The following is a 14,056-nucleotide window of genomic DNA, read 5'->3' as shown; positions in this document are numbered from 1 at the left end:
AATCACCAATCCTGATTCTTACAAGAGACTCATAAGCAAACTGCTCTATTTAGCCCTAACTAGACTTGACATTACCTTCTCAATACAACAGCTTAGCTAGTTCATGCAAAATCCTCGACAGCCTCATTGGGTAGTAGCCATTCATGTGCTTAAGTATTTGAAGGGTTGCCCGGATAAAGGTCTTTTCATTCCTGCAAAAAATTCTTTCCAGTTGTAAGCATTCTCTGATGCTGATTGGGCTTCATGCCCTATGACTCGAAAATCAATCAGAGGATATTGCATATTCTTAGGACCTTCCTTAGTCTCCTGAAAATCCAAGAAATAAAGTATAGTGAGTAGATCTTCTACTGAAACCGAGTATAGAAGTATGGCCTCTGTTGTTTGCGGACTTCAATGGATTTCTTTTCTTCTTCAAGATTTCTATCTCCTTTTACCTTCTGTAATACCACTTTATTGTGATAATCAAGCTGCAATGTACATAGCCAACAATCCAGTGTCTCATGAACGCACTAAGCATCTAGACATAAATTGTCATGTGGTATGAAATCAGCTCAGCAAAGGTTTCATTCAACTAGTTCATATTCCATCTCAAGCTTAGCTCGCAGATCTATTCACCAAGTTCCTGACACCTCCTTTTTTTACTTCACTATTGTCCAAGATGGGCTTGGTGTCGCGTCTTAATCAGCACCATCTTGAGGGGGATGAAAAGTTAATAAAACGGTGTAATTTGGGTTTTGGGGTTTTAAGTTAAACGATGTGTTTAATGTTTAAGAAAGTTAGTTAATCTGTTAGCAAAGGCGGGAAAAATATTCTTCACGTGTTTTGGCTCTCTGTTCTTCAACTCTCTCTCTTTATATAGCCCTTCAAAGATCAATCAAAGTATCTTTTTTCGTCATCTCTATTTTTCTTCCTTTTTACTTGCACAACTTGTTTGCATATGATGCTTTCCAACAGTAAAATGTTCATAAAGGATCTCCACAAATGATAATAATGAACCTTAATAATCATGGGTAATAAACATATTGGCTCCACTTTTAACTTAGCTACGTCCACATTAAACTTGGAGATAAAAGATGCTAGTAGATTGGAGAGTGGTTAGTTATAAACTCCTGAGAGGTCTAAGTACTAATATTAACGCTACAACCATAATAATTTCATAGGAGTTAAAAAGTTTTAAATTAAAAAAAAGTAAAATATGTATTTAGATACAGTCTGTTACAGATCAAAACATAAATAAGTATAGAACCATTTTACCGTCTCTCAAATCGCATTCAACTGAAATTTTTCCTTGAAAAAATAATCGCTGACAATAGATTTTAAATATACATTAAATCACAAAGGTAGCGAAAAGTCTAAAAAACCCAAACAAGTAGGAAAAGGAACGAAAATCAGAGGACAAGGCTAATAAAAAAGGGGTCCACAGAGCTGAGGTGTAAAGTTGTATCGGGTAGTGACTTGTGGGGTCCAACATTACTCATATCCTCTTCACAATTGGTTTGGTTGGCTCTATGAAAGCAACAAGAAGGAGAGGGTAGTTTTTGGCTTGGGAAACAAAAATGCCTGATGTAAAAGCCTTTTTTGGAAGGGGGGATTTTCATGGCCTCTACTGCACAGCACATAATGGTATTTACACATATACATGTGGCCGTCAGCCATTTGGAGTAGTGGTTAGATCTTGTTTTTTTGCTGAACATAAATGTTTAATATTACTGTGAAGGGTGAAGATGGCTAGACCAATGAGTTTGGTGATGAGTGGTACTGCTGGACCATCATGCAGGAGACATGGCCTAGTTTGCACCTAAATAACCAACAACTAGCCAGTCCTTTACAATTTTTCCTAGGTTGGAGGAATTGAAATTTTCTTGGTTAATTTTGATTCAATTGGCTTGGCTTAATTATTGATCAAGTATTCACTTGTTTTTTTCTTTCAAACCTTTTCCTTTTAACATATTAGGCAACTGCTTCACGAGAAATTACTGTACAATGAGGGGGAAATTTGTTTTGACATATTTTTTTTCCCTTTCACATTAATTAATTTTCTTTGATGTTGTTGCAAACTTCAAAATTTTGTCTATAAAATATTAACTTTTTAACATTTAAGCCTATTTTATCATATATTGAAATATGTTTCAAATATTTGATTTTTTATCTAACTATTTTATATTTTGAATTCAGTAATTAGACTAATCTAAATTTACATCGAAGAAGCTATTAAGAATAAAATGTTCATTCTCAAATTTTAAAAATAGCCTATATTTAAAATTTGAATTCAAAACCACATTAATTATTTATACGTCATGCTGTTCGTTGGTTAGTTATCGTAGATGAAATTTTATATATATATATATCAGAGTATGTATATTCATCAAATTTAAAACTACACATCATCTAAAATTATAGCAAATTTTATTTTAAAACCGATAAATTTATTTAAAATCAATTTGCACACTCAAATACTCTATATAAAAAAACAAAATACCACAAAAATTAGAAACACAACTCAGAAAGACTCAATTATTAATGAAATTAATCAAACTCATTTAAATTTATTTATTTGAGCATAGATTGCGTATGAATTGTCTTTATTGTTGGAATAACCTGCTTCAAAGGTGTCCTTATTGAAGCAACCATGGGTTTTGTTGCCACCCATTATAGAAGCGTAGTCACTGTCTCCTTTAAATACTTATTTTCAATTTCGAATTTAAATATTTATTTTATATTGAAAAAAAATAATTTTTATATTTAAAAATCAAACTCTACGTAATTTTAGGACCGATAATTATAAAATGAAAGAAGTAATAAACTTGGATCAAATAACTAATTACAATCATTGAATCAATGGACTTTGATAACTTATATAAGTTTCATTAAGATTTGGATACTTGTTTCCAATCTTTTAGTCGTGATTTGTGTTTTCAATTTTTTTGTTACGATTTAGAGAACTTTCTATTCGATCGGACTCTATTAAACACTATCTGTAAAAAATCAATTAGGACATTCACATCCATGATCTCGATTTCCTTTTTCCCGTATTCATATGAAATTTAAATGTGTTGTCCGCCATTAATGAATCATTTTAAAAAATCTATCAAAAGCACACTTATCTTGTTTGATGGAACGTGCTATGAGTGTATATTATATGATTATAGGTATATATATCTCTATTGTACTAAAGTGAATGATTATTTTTTTTGTTTCTCCGATATACCATTTTACTGCTATGATAACCTTAATCTGTTCAAAAATAATATTTACTATTTTCATTTATTATCTCTCTAACCGAGCTTATTCATTGATTTTTCTCATGAATCGAATCTTCTAAATCAAGTGTCGTAATCGCACAACCTCCCCATAAAACTTATATTTCATAAACATATTAAAACTAACTAAAAATGAAGTGTTTAAGTAGGAGTGATTGATGAAATTGGGAGGCTATGTAAGTTAAAATATTAGAATAGAGTATGAATATGAAGTTAATGTTGGTTTGTGGTGACCAGCACATGAAATTAATTAGGATGCACAGAATGCAAGTCAGCTGCACCGGAGCCGTCCGATTTGTATTATAATATCTTTATTTTATTTGATTATTTGTTAGTGAATTAAGTTTAAAGGGTTGATGAGGACACATCCCACTTGCACAAGTGGGAGACTTGTCGTTTATAAGTTAATTACAATTAAATATAAGGATTTAATTTGGAGAAGTAGTTGCATGCTAACCCTAAAAGCTTTGCTCAATTATTATGGCAATTGTTTCCCCCATCGTCGGCGGCAGTATGCACAGACACCTCTAATTATTTTTATGATGTGAGCTTTTCATAATTCTTGGCCTTTTCTTCTTATTATTTTATAATTACTTAAAAGAAAAGTAATTAAGCTAAGCCAGATTTGCTAATTTTTTGCAGTAATGGTGATGAGAAAGCGGAATAAGTGATGAATAAATAACAGGAGTAGAACTGAATAATAAGATTCTGTGAAAAGCATGCAGCAATTATTTTTGCATTCGTATTGGATCCCATTATTAATTATATTCTCCAATTGCCAATTTGAGAGCCACAGAAGAAATTCAATCCCCACCATCTTACAGATTTCATAGCATGTTATTGCCAACTAGCTTCCTTTATATATATACACATAAGAAAATCTCTTTTAGGCTTAAATATCACTACAAGAAATTAATCTTTATTTTTATAAAATTTGTCATTAAATATTTTTAGTGATAAAATTTAAATTCACCATTAAATTGATAAAAATTATTAAACGTTATACTAACCATCTAAAATACTAATATTATTAAATTATTGAGGGCGAAAATTATAACTATTTTGTGACCTTTTATAGTGGTTATTCTAAATACATCACTATAGAAGGGTTTTACCAATTATTTTTCATTAAAAATTTCATTTTCATACATAAATTCTTTATTTGGAATTAAAGATTTTTTTTAAAAAAAATATTTTATTTTATTTCATTCATTTTTTATCACATTTCTTGTTTGAAATAGAAAATTTTATTTTTTTGTTTAACTCATAATATTTTTCATTTTTTAATATAACAAACAAAATTAGTAATAACATATTATCACCAACGTTATGAAATTTAATGTGCTATTATTTGCTACAAAAGAATTATAATGATAAAACAATGTTGATAAAAATTCAATAATATTATCAATATTTTTTAAAATAAAATAAATATTTTTTAATTTTTTTAATAAAATAGTATTTAATAACTAATTTTTTATTATCTCGAAATATATTTTTATAAAGAAATGTTTAATGTAAAAATAAAAGAAGCCTATATTTGGATATTATCAACTTGTAATAAAGTCAAAATAATTTGAATGAACTAATGAATGGCCCATTAATCTAAAGCTAATAAGCTATATAAATCTAAGGCATACCTCTATTTAGGTAGAGAAGGGTGGATTTACTAGGCTTTCAACCTTAAAAATAGAAGAATATACTTTTAATTAATATTTATTTGATTTATGAGAATTAAAATTTTAATTTTATTTTAAAAAATATTAAATTATTCATCTCAATACTTATAAATAATTATTATTTAAATAAAATAAAAAATATGATAAAATAAAATAAAAGAATAGCATTGGTAGAGATATGGACTCAAATAGACAGAAGAGATGGTGGGGACACTTGTATTCATTTTTATGTGGTCCCACCTGAGCACACCTAAGTGGGTAAAATGAGTCCCCTCCAAATGAATCTTTTCCCATTTTCCTTGTATTGTGCAAAAAGGGACCCACTACATGCAATTCTGACTAGGCCACAGATTCCCTTCTTTCATTCCCACTAATCCCGCTTTTAACTTGAATCCACATTAAGAATCTTCTTATCCCTCGCCACTTCAATTTCTGTTTTTTTTAAAATAGGGAGTTGGGAGAGTCGAATCTTAGAACTCTCATGTCTATCAGGATACAGTTTTTACCAGGTTAAGTCTCGAATTGCTTCAAATTTCAATTTTTACCTAAACAATGTTTATTTCCCTTAATATATAATATATTTGTGCCATTTATTAATTTAATTTTATATGACACACAAAATTTATAAAGAAAGAAAAAATCTTTTTTACTTTTTTTTTTTGTCGGATTTGTGGAGCTGAACATAAATGAACCAACACAAGCCAATAAAAAGAAACAGAAGGGAATCAAACTCCAATTGATGCACGGTGCTTCCACAGCCAAAACTATGAAAAAAATGTACCGTGAGAATATTTGCAAAAATTATCTACTGTCAAATTGCATCACAAAGGAGAGTTATGGATTTTTGTCGAGAAGAAAAGGGGGAGGGAAGAGGATTTTCTGGTTCTTTCAATTCTAACACCTGTTTTGTGCAAGGGTTTGATGCATCAAAACCGAAAGGCAGGCAATGAAAACGATGGGAATCTTCTTCAAAATCAATACCATTCCACTCAAACCTCAACCCAAGAACCCATCAATTCTCTCACCAATATATGATCCACCATTCACTAACAGCAACAGCAATAATTGAGAAAAACAAATCTTGTAAATCTGTAATTTTCTTCCCTTACAAGATGAAAACAAGACGATAACTTTTTTTTTTTGAAAAAAAAAAAAAAACCACTAGGAAGAACTACAGATTGGAGCTGCTTTGCTTAAGTCGTGGATCCACATAAAATAACAGCTTCAAAAATTGCCCATTGATTTGCATACAAAAGCTAGCAGAAGCAAACCCACTTGCATATACATATATATAATTCTACAACTTCAAATTATATATATTTATAGAATTAAGCGGGTGAAATCATTTTCCACTCTGGGCTGGTTACTGGTGACTCTATAAAGCGGCAACTGTCTCGCCTTTAGTGGAGACTTCTGGTGCGGTGGTGGAGGTTGCAACAACTTCTTTCTTCGACGCTAATAATGAGCACTTCTCTTTCCTCTCATCTTGGTTCATTTGCTGTTGCCTACACTCTAGACTGCAGAAAGCACTATCCCCCCTAAGCCAAACAACAATTAAAACAAATTTAGCACATGAAAGACTCAGAGATTACGGAGGAGAGAAAAAAAAAAAAAAAAGCATTATTTTGTGTGGTATCTAATAATCCCACCAAGTTAATAAGAAAAAGAACTAAGTTTAAAGAGCTTGAAATTGATATTGATGAAGTTTAGGTACCTGTACATGTAGATGTCACGGCCAGGGACCAAGCGGCGCTTGCAGAGGGTGCAAGCCCTCAGGAAGTGAGCAGTCTCCAAGAAATCAGCGGAAGCCCTTCTATGGGTTCTGGGTGATACGGTGGCAACCAAGAACCGTTGATCTAGCTGGGCACCAAAACCCGCCATCTGTTTATGGGCGATGTGCGGATCAGACGACGGTGGAGCTGATTCAGAGTCTAAATCAAAGGTGATCTCTGACATACTTGTTGTTCTCTTCATTGGACCCCTAGGTCTCTTCCCCAACAACATCTTTAAGCAGCTCTTCCTTTACAGCAGCAGCAGCCACGCCTTCCTTTTGTTCTTCTTCTTCCCGGAGGAAGGGGAAATTTGAGAGAGCGAGAGGAGGTGGGTAGAGAAGTGAAGGAGAAATGGAGATTGGGAAAATAAAGGAAGAGCCAGAAACCGAGGAGTGAATCTTAGCCGTTGATATAATTGCCAGCTTTTTATGTTTTTATAATAAGGCATATCCACGTCAAAAAATTTTGTATTAATTTATTTTCTTTTTAGTTGATGAGGGGAGAGCTTTGGATACTCTCTTTTCTACAGTGGGTGACAGCAGTCAAAATCTAGTGAGCTTCAATTGCCACTCAAATGCTACCACGTCAATGAAATAAGATTTTTATATTGCCCCTGGGGATGGTAGAGTTGGGGAGTCTTTAGAGTTAATTGGAGCAATTTTTATTTGTTTAATATCTCCATCACCTCACCATGCATATTGCTCCATGTTCATTTGTGCCAGTCCTTCTCGTGCTTGCCCATTTTTACAATAAAATTTGACGCAAATAGTGTGAGTATGTCAGCTTTTAATTTTATATTTTAAAATTAATATTTAATTAGAGAAAATTTTAATTAAATTTTAATTTTCATACATTTGAATTTAAGAGTGTAATTAAACTTAAATCACTATTTTACGGTAGTAAACTGAATTTTAATTTATTTAAAACAATAATTCGGAATTAATTTTTTGATGAAATGCATACGTGCAGTTATATCTACTCTTACAGACCACTCGTCGCCTGTCACTTCATCATCATTGTCTTCAATCTTGATAGAGGACCTGACTATGGAGTCCACGAGTGATGGTATCGGTGAAGCACAGAAAATCATGACTGTCGATCGTCGAGAAGAGTACTCTGTCGTCTGTCGATGGATAGTCCACAATTTCTCTCGTATTAAAGCAATAGCTTCCTCCTTTGTCTCCTTCGTCATTGTTGCAAGTGCAGTTGCATCTGCCCTTTCTTGCACTCACCCTTACGAAAGTCCGAGCAGGTTGTACTGATGTAATGATACTTGTGAGGATCTCGGCAACGAGCCTTCTTCTTAGGATGAACACATAAACATTCTGTCCAGCCATGTGACCTCCCATGTATGCAACATCTTACCTTGAACTCATACATGCGAAAATGATCGTAGGAGAAGGCATCCACAGGTAAGTCCAGATTAGAGTTCGGCTTATCTGATGGAAGATAATGGTAGATTACCGTTAAGGAGTCGGGAAAGGAGAATTGACATTTCCATAGTTGAAGAATGGGAAAGGTAAAGATGACGTCGACTCATAAAAAAAATGAGTCCTAACGAGGAATTTGGATAGTCAGATTAAATAGAAACTCTCTGATCATCATTTTTTTAAATAATCAGCGATAGAGTATAGAGCAGATGTGGCTATATAATTTTTCACTCACGGTTATTGAATTTTAGTTACTTTTACCATCCGAATGACTATTTCAAATAAGTATTTAAATGTTGATAATTTTTATGAAATAATTTGAAATTTAGTAACTGTAATGAAACAATAATTTAATTTAAATTCAGTTAGCATGAATGAAAATTATTCAAAAATTTATAATGCTATAAAAAATAATAGAATTTTATAGGCTTAAAACTTGAATGTCCAGCTAATTAAAGATCCTAAATATTAGTGGGGTGAATGATGGCATGACACATATATAGATATTTGTAGTCATTTTCTGTAGCTAGCAAATGCTATGTGTCCATCAATTATTTTGAGGGGTTGAGATGAGCCCTCCCATGTTCATGTGTCTGCATATATATATTAACTCAACTAGTTACATAATTATAATTCTTATGCATATGAATTTGAGAGCTTTTTTTTTTTTTTTGAAATCAAATTATTTTATTAATAAATTAAAAAAAAAAAACTTAATAAATCATGCTCACGTTATCCTATCATTTTAATTAATGTACCCAACTTAAAATTTGAAATATTAAGTAAAAAAAAAATTAAAGAACATTAGAATTTAAAATAAAAATTAAATTTTTATTTATGTATTTAAGAAAGAGCTCATATAAATAAAGTATTTTTAATAAAAATTTATATTATTTATGAGAATTAAACTGTCAAAAATTATAATACTCCTTCCACAATAATTATGGATAAGAATATGGATAGTGAAGTGGAAAGTTGAATATGTTACCCATCTCTTTATCACAAGATGTATATAATTAAAATCTCAAGTTACATTTTGCTTCTTTTTAAGATATGCAGAAGATGCTATTAAATAAAGCAAAAAATTATTTGCATAGATATGACTTTTATTATAGTGCAAAATGGATCGAAATTTAGAATTATAACATCTGGTGTTGAAGATAGGAATCAAATTAGGAGCATTTGGAAAATATCAAGGAAATTATTCCTTGTGATTTTGATAGCTTCAAGGTTTCCCCCATTTTCTTCTGATTGATAGTGCTGGTGATAATTAAAAGGATAACTACTATCAAATCCCCAAATTTTTTTATAATTTATTACTGTATCTGTACTTTAATATCACCTAATTAAAATCTTCATTTATTTTAAAAAAATAAATTAATAAATTTACTACAACATCTGCTACAGTTTCCAAGCACTTTCCTAATCCTTTCATGGTGAGCTAAGAAAGAGAAGAATAAAACAGAAAGATGACGTGAAAAGGAAATAAAAGAAATTCAACTAGGTTTTTTTAATTTTTTAAAGCACAATGCAATCTAGGAGTTGCAAAGTGCATCAACTTGATTAGGTTAACGTTAATTATTTGATTAAGAATTTTAATATATAGACAGAAAGCATGTGAAAACCTAATTTAATACCAATTTGTACAAAATAAAGAAGAGGTAGCTGCTAACCAAGTCACTCATGGAATTTGATTGGGTAGCTCAGCACTAAAGATTTCGAAAATCACATATAGTTTTATTTGGTTTTTAGATGGATTCAAACGTCAACATATTCTTTAAAGATGCAGAATTTTGTATGCCATCAGTATTTGATACCCACCATACCAAAAAGTGCAACGGATTGGATCAACTGAATTAAATTGAAGTTTGCAACTTAAAAAAAAAAAAAAAGAAAAATTAAAGGTTCAAATTTGCCAATATCTCAATAGTCAAATTTGCCAATCTGTCAGCAATTTAATTACTTTTCTAAAACAACGCTTCAAATATAAGTTGCCAAGGCTGCCTCAACAAGTCCATACACACTCAGACATTAGAGAAACAAAGATGATCATGCAACAATGCTTGAAGGTCAGCCTAATCATGAACCAACATCTCCATGTTCCCAACTCATCACGTAGAATTCCACCGTCCCCAGTTCGACTTGGATTACCTCTAAAAGCCCCATCAATATTCAGCTCAACCCAACTCACAGAAATAATTGTTTTAGCCTTCTTTTTTTCATAAATAAACTTAAATAGTTGTATATAAACATGTTCAAAGTTATGTTTATTGAGCAATTAGGCAAAGTAGAAAATGGAGTTACTGAGCGTGAAGTTGGCTATTTCTATCTTGTTAATAAGGGAAAAGGGGTTGCCATTATGATGTTAATTATTCATATGTGTAGCTTTGTTTGATGCTCACAAAGAGAAACACATCAATTGACAATGATTGCACGGCCATAGGCATAACAATTACTTTTACTCATTCTGGTCCCCTCCCTTCGTAATCATCATCAACCCCCTTCCAAACTTCTGGAACCCACACATTACAACTACTCAACAGCTCATCTTATTAATCCCTCAGCCTTAGATATTTCTTATTAATTGCTACTTAACTCTCCCTCCCCTCCACACACTCATATGTGAGCACGAAACAGTAAGAGGATGCTCCCCACCACCAACATCAGAAGCTAATCAGTAGTTGAAGAAAAAAAATTCCTGAGGTTAGAGAGAGAGAGAGAGAGTTCCTCACGTCGAAATTGATTCATGGACCACTGTGAAAACAGCGTCATAAAAATAGAATTAGCATTGTAATAATGATTGAAGTTAGGCACTAAGAAGAGCATGGACAAAACTAATGATGCCTGCAAAAAGGCTAGACGTTGTCACTTCCATCTCCAGTGCACTCCACTTATTTCTGTTTCTCCAATCCCATTTCTTGGGTAAAAAGATTACACCATATCATCTACACACCTTCACTTTAACAATATGTTATAGATTAATAAATGTTTGGTTCCCAATTCTGAGCCAACAAATCCCATTCTTTTGAAGTTACTGTGCTAGTCTTTATCTTTGATGAGCTCCACTCGGCTCAAATTTTAATCCAAATATAGAGTTCATGGTTGATCATCCACTCCAGGCTAGCTCTAGACTCCATTGGTGGTTCACGTTCTTGAGAGTACAGTTAACAGCCATGGGCCCTAAGCAAAAAGATGAATCACTTTGAATATGATCTTTGGGATTAACTCGCTCACGGGATAGAAATCGATAATGCTAAAACTATGCATCGTGTAATGCTAAAGTTTAGATATTTTACTGTTAGGATTCTTAAAATTCATATACAATGGATGAAATCGACTCCTAACTATCACATGGTTGGAAGTGGAAACCCCACTTTGATAAACGAGTGGAGTCCATCATCATCTTGTTGGTTTTGGGATTAAACAGAGCAAATGCTAGCCTAAGTTAGAAAATTGTTCTATTGTAGTGCTCTACTTTTTGCTTAATCGATCGCCTTAGCAGAAGTCAACTTGTTTATCATTCCTTCCAGGTGGATGAAATGTGTCCTGCCATCAATTTCTGATTGGAAGAGTGTTTCAATGGGTAAATAGGCCCAAGTTTAGGCGATCTTAGCCCAATTTTAGCTTGTGTTAGGTTCGTTAATTCAAAGCATTGGAAAGTCGCAGCTAATTCGGAGTTCAAGCCTAGTTAGGTTATGGTTCCTTACCACTAACCTAAGCCCATTACGCAAAAAAAAAAAAAAAAACAACTAAGCCCATTCTATTTCTGACCGTAATTAACCGAAAGTTGGGATTTTGCAGCCCAACTCAACTCGGTGACGGAAGTAAATAATTAGCAATAATTATAATACCTAATATATATATATAACCTAGTTTTTTTTCTTAGATATTTTATTTAGAAAGAGAACATTTTTTTAAACGTAATCATTATTCTTATAAGTCTAGACTATATGTATAAAAAAAATGAATAATTTATTTTTATTATTGTGTGCTATTATTTTCTTTTTCTTTTAGTTTTTTTTAATTTAAATATAAAAAATAGAAGAGAAAAATACTTTTATTTTATTTTCAAAATATCTTTTTGTACTCTATTTTCTTTTCTTCGGATCCAAACATAACCTTGGTCGCAACTCGCAAGTGAGAATCTACAAGTCAAACGGGGCACATGAGTGATGACAGCATGTACATACAGTTTCCTCTCCATAGGCTGGAGTACAGCTGATCCACACTTTTCTTCCCTAGCCTAGGGCAATCAAAGAGCACTCGAAGCCCTTCATGTGAGCACCGACATCTCCAGCTGCGATCAATTAGTAGTTTAATACCGCGTTCTTTCTCATACAATTGTTCCCATCCCTCCATTTCGACCTTTATAATCATCCTCCAACCACAATCCGCCACGACCAACCCTAGCCCTTAAATAGTTTGGCCTTAATGACGAAACTACCACTCAATCTATAGTTTCAAAGGACGCGTGGATACACCAGAACATTTCTCCACGCGCCATCACCGCATTAGCTTTACGTTGCTAATTGATTTTCCTTCCGCTTCACTCTTATCTTCTTCTACTTTATTGTCCATTTCATCATTTTCCCATTTCCGCCGCTCTATTTCGTTTGAATATCTCTCTCCATCTCTATTTAACTATCCCTGGTCTCTGTAGTTCTCTGATCCAAAACCCAATGGCTCGATCATTGTTGCTGCTCGCCCTCTGCGTGCTTCCGGCACTTGTGAGCGCCGCTCGCCCCGCCAGAAACCCTTTTGAGGTAGAAGGCCGTGTGTTCTGTGACAATTGCCGTGCTGGATTTGAGACCCCCAAAACCACCTATATCGCTGGTATAACTCCGTCTCTTTCTCTTTATCTCTTTCATTTTCATCGATTTGTACATATTTATGTCCACATTCGCTGATTGATTGCTAGATCTGCTCACATTTCTTTACTTATACAGTGAACTAGAAGTGAAATTTCTACTCCAATGTTCCTTTGCTTTACTAGAAATTATATGATCGGATTTTGTGTGGAAGATTGTTAAATGATTTGGAGATTATTGTGTTGTTTGGTATAGGTGCTAAGGTTAGATTGGAATGCAAGAACAGGAAGACAATGGATCTTGTGTACAGCAAGGAAGGAACAACCGACTCAACAGGAACATATAAGATCTATGTTGATGAGGATCATCAGGATCAGCTCTGCGATGCTATGGTTGTTAGCAGCCCCATCAAGGACTGCAACTCACCAACATCTGGGCGTGACCGTGCCCGTGTTATCTTGACCAATTACAATGGCCTTGCATCAAACAAACGATTTGCCAATGCCATGGGTTTCACGAAGGAGGAGGCCCTATCTGGTTGTGCTGAGCTTCTCAGGCAATACCAGGAGTATGAAGATTAGATTTTTCTTTGGAAATTCCTGTGATGAGCGTAGTTGATTAATCGTTGCTGTTATTTATCTATAATTATTATATTCCGGATTCTTATGTTGTTTAGAGGACTGTTAATTTTTTCGTTAATGGACTTTTACGATATATCGGGTTGGATTTGTTTTGTTGTGTATCTGTTGTGGACAGCTTGCTTGCTGGTGAATGTAAATGTTGGAGCCTGTGTTTCCTTCATTAATCTGCCCAATTCTGAGGTTTGTATTGCTCTTCGAACCCAGACTCGGTATTTGAATTGTACCATTTAAAATTACAAAACAGCGTATTTACAATAATCCTAAAAATAAAAATAAGGTAGAATATGTGTAAATTTTTTATTTTCTCAAAGTAATTCATTCAATACAGAAAAAACCAAGTCTCTAGGGCCAGAGGATACAATTTAAATAACACTCAAATCCTAGAATTCTCCAACCAACTTGGCCCATATCAGACCCGACGGCCAAACTCGAAATAGCGCCCTCATCTTTTCCACATAGACCAGAA

General features: G+C 33.2%; 2 protein-coding genes across 2 annotated transcripts; one reads left to right on the top strand and one right to left on the bottom strand.

Annotated features, from left to right (window-relative positions):
- Positions 1 to 6,004: 6,004 nt before the first annotated feature.
- On the bottom strand, positions 6,005 to 7,114 carry LOC110606164 (FCS-Like Zinc finger 5). The gene is made up of 2 exons (XM_021744930.2): positions 6,654 to 7,114; positions 6,005 to 6,477 (listed from the first exon to the last, which is right to left on the bottom strand). Exons 1-2 carry the CDS (start codon positions 6,941 to 6,943, stop codon positions 6,315 to 6,317), a joined length of 453 nt encoding a protein of 150 aa, XP_021600622.1. The 5' UTR covers positions 6,944 to 7,114; the 3' UTR covers positions 6,005 to 6,314.
- Positions 7,115 to 12,620: 5,506 nt separating this feature from the next.
- On the top strand, positions 12,621 to 13,689 carry LOC110604959 (pollen-specific protein C13). Its single transcript, XM_021743243.2, has 2 exons — positions 12,621 to 12,974; positions 13,205 to 13,689. Exons 1-2 carry the CDS (start codon positions 12,821 to 12,823, stop codon positions 13,528 to 13,530), a joined length of 480 nt encoding a protein of 159 aa, XP_021598935.1. The 5' UTR covers positions 12,621 to 12,820; the 3' UTR covers positions 13,531 to 13,689.
- The last annotated feature ends 367 nt before the right edge of the window (positions 13,690 to 14,056 follow it).

This window comes from Manihot esculenta, chromosome 2 (genome assembly GCF_001659605.2).
Source record: "Manihot esculenta cultivar AM560-2 chromosome 2, M.esculenta_v8, whole genome shotgun sequence".
Taxonomy (NCBI): Eukaryota; Viridiplantae; Streptophyta; class Magnoliopsida; order Malpighiales; family Euphorbiaceae; genus Manihot; species Manihot esculenta.
Note: the sequence above shows the minus strand (reverse complement) of the source record. Positions and strands in the feature narration are given on the sequence as shown.

Coding starts and splice junctions, on each gene's coding strand:
- LOC110606164 (XM_021744930.2), bottom strand. CDS start 6,943: ATGTTGTTGGGGAAGAGACCTAGGGGTCCAATGAAGAGAACAACAAGT. Junction 6,478..6,653: donor CGTGACATCTACATGTACAG/GTACCTAAACTT, acceptor TGTTTGGCTTAG/GGGGGATAGTGCTTTCTGCA.
- LOC110604959 (XM_021743243.2), top strand. CDS start 12,821: ATGGCTCGATCATTGTTGCTGCTCGCCCTCTGCGTGCTTCCGGCACTT. Junction 12,975..13,204: donor CAAAACCACCTATATCGCTG/GTATAACTCCGT, acceptor TGTTTGGTATAG/GTGCTAAGGTTAGATTGGAA.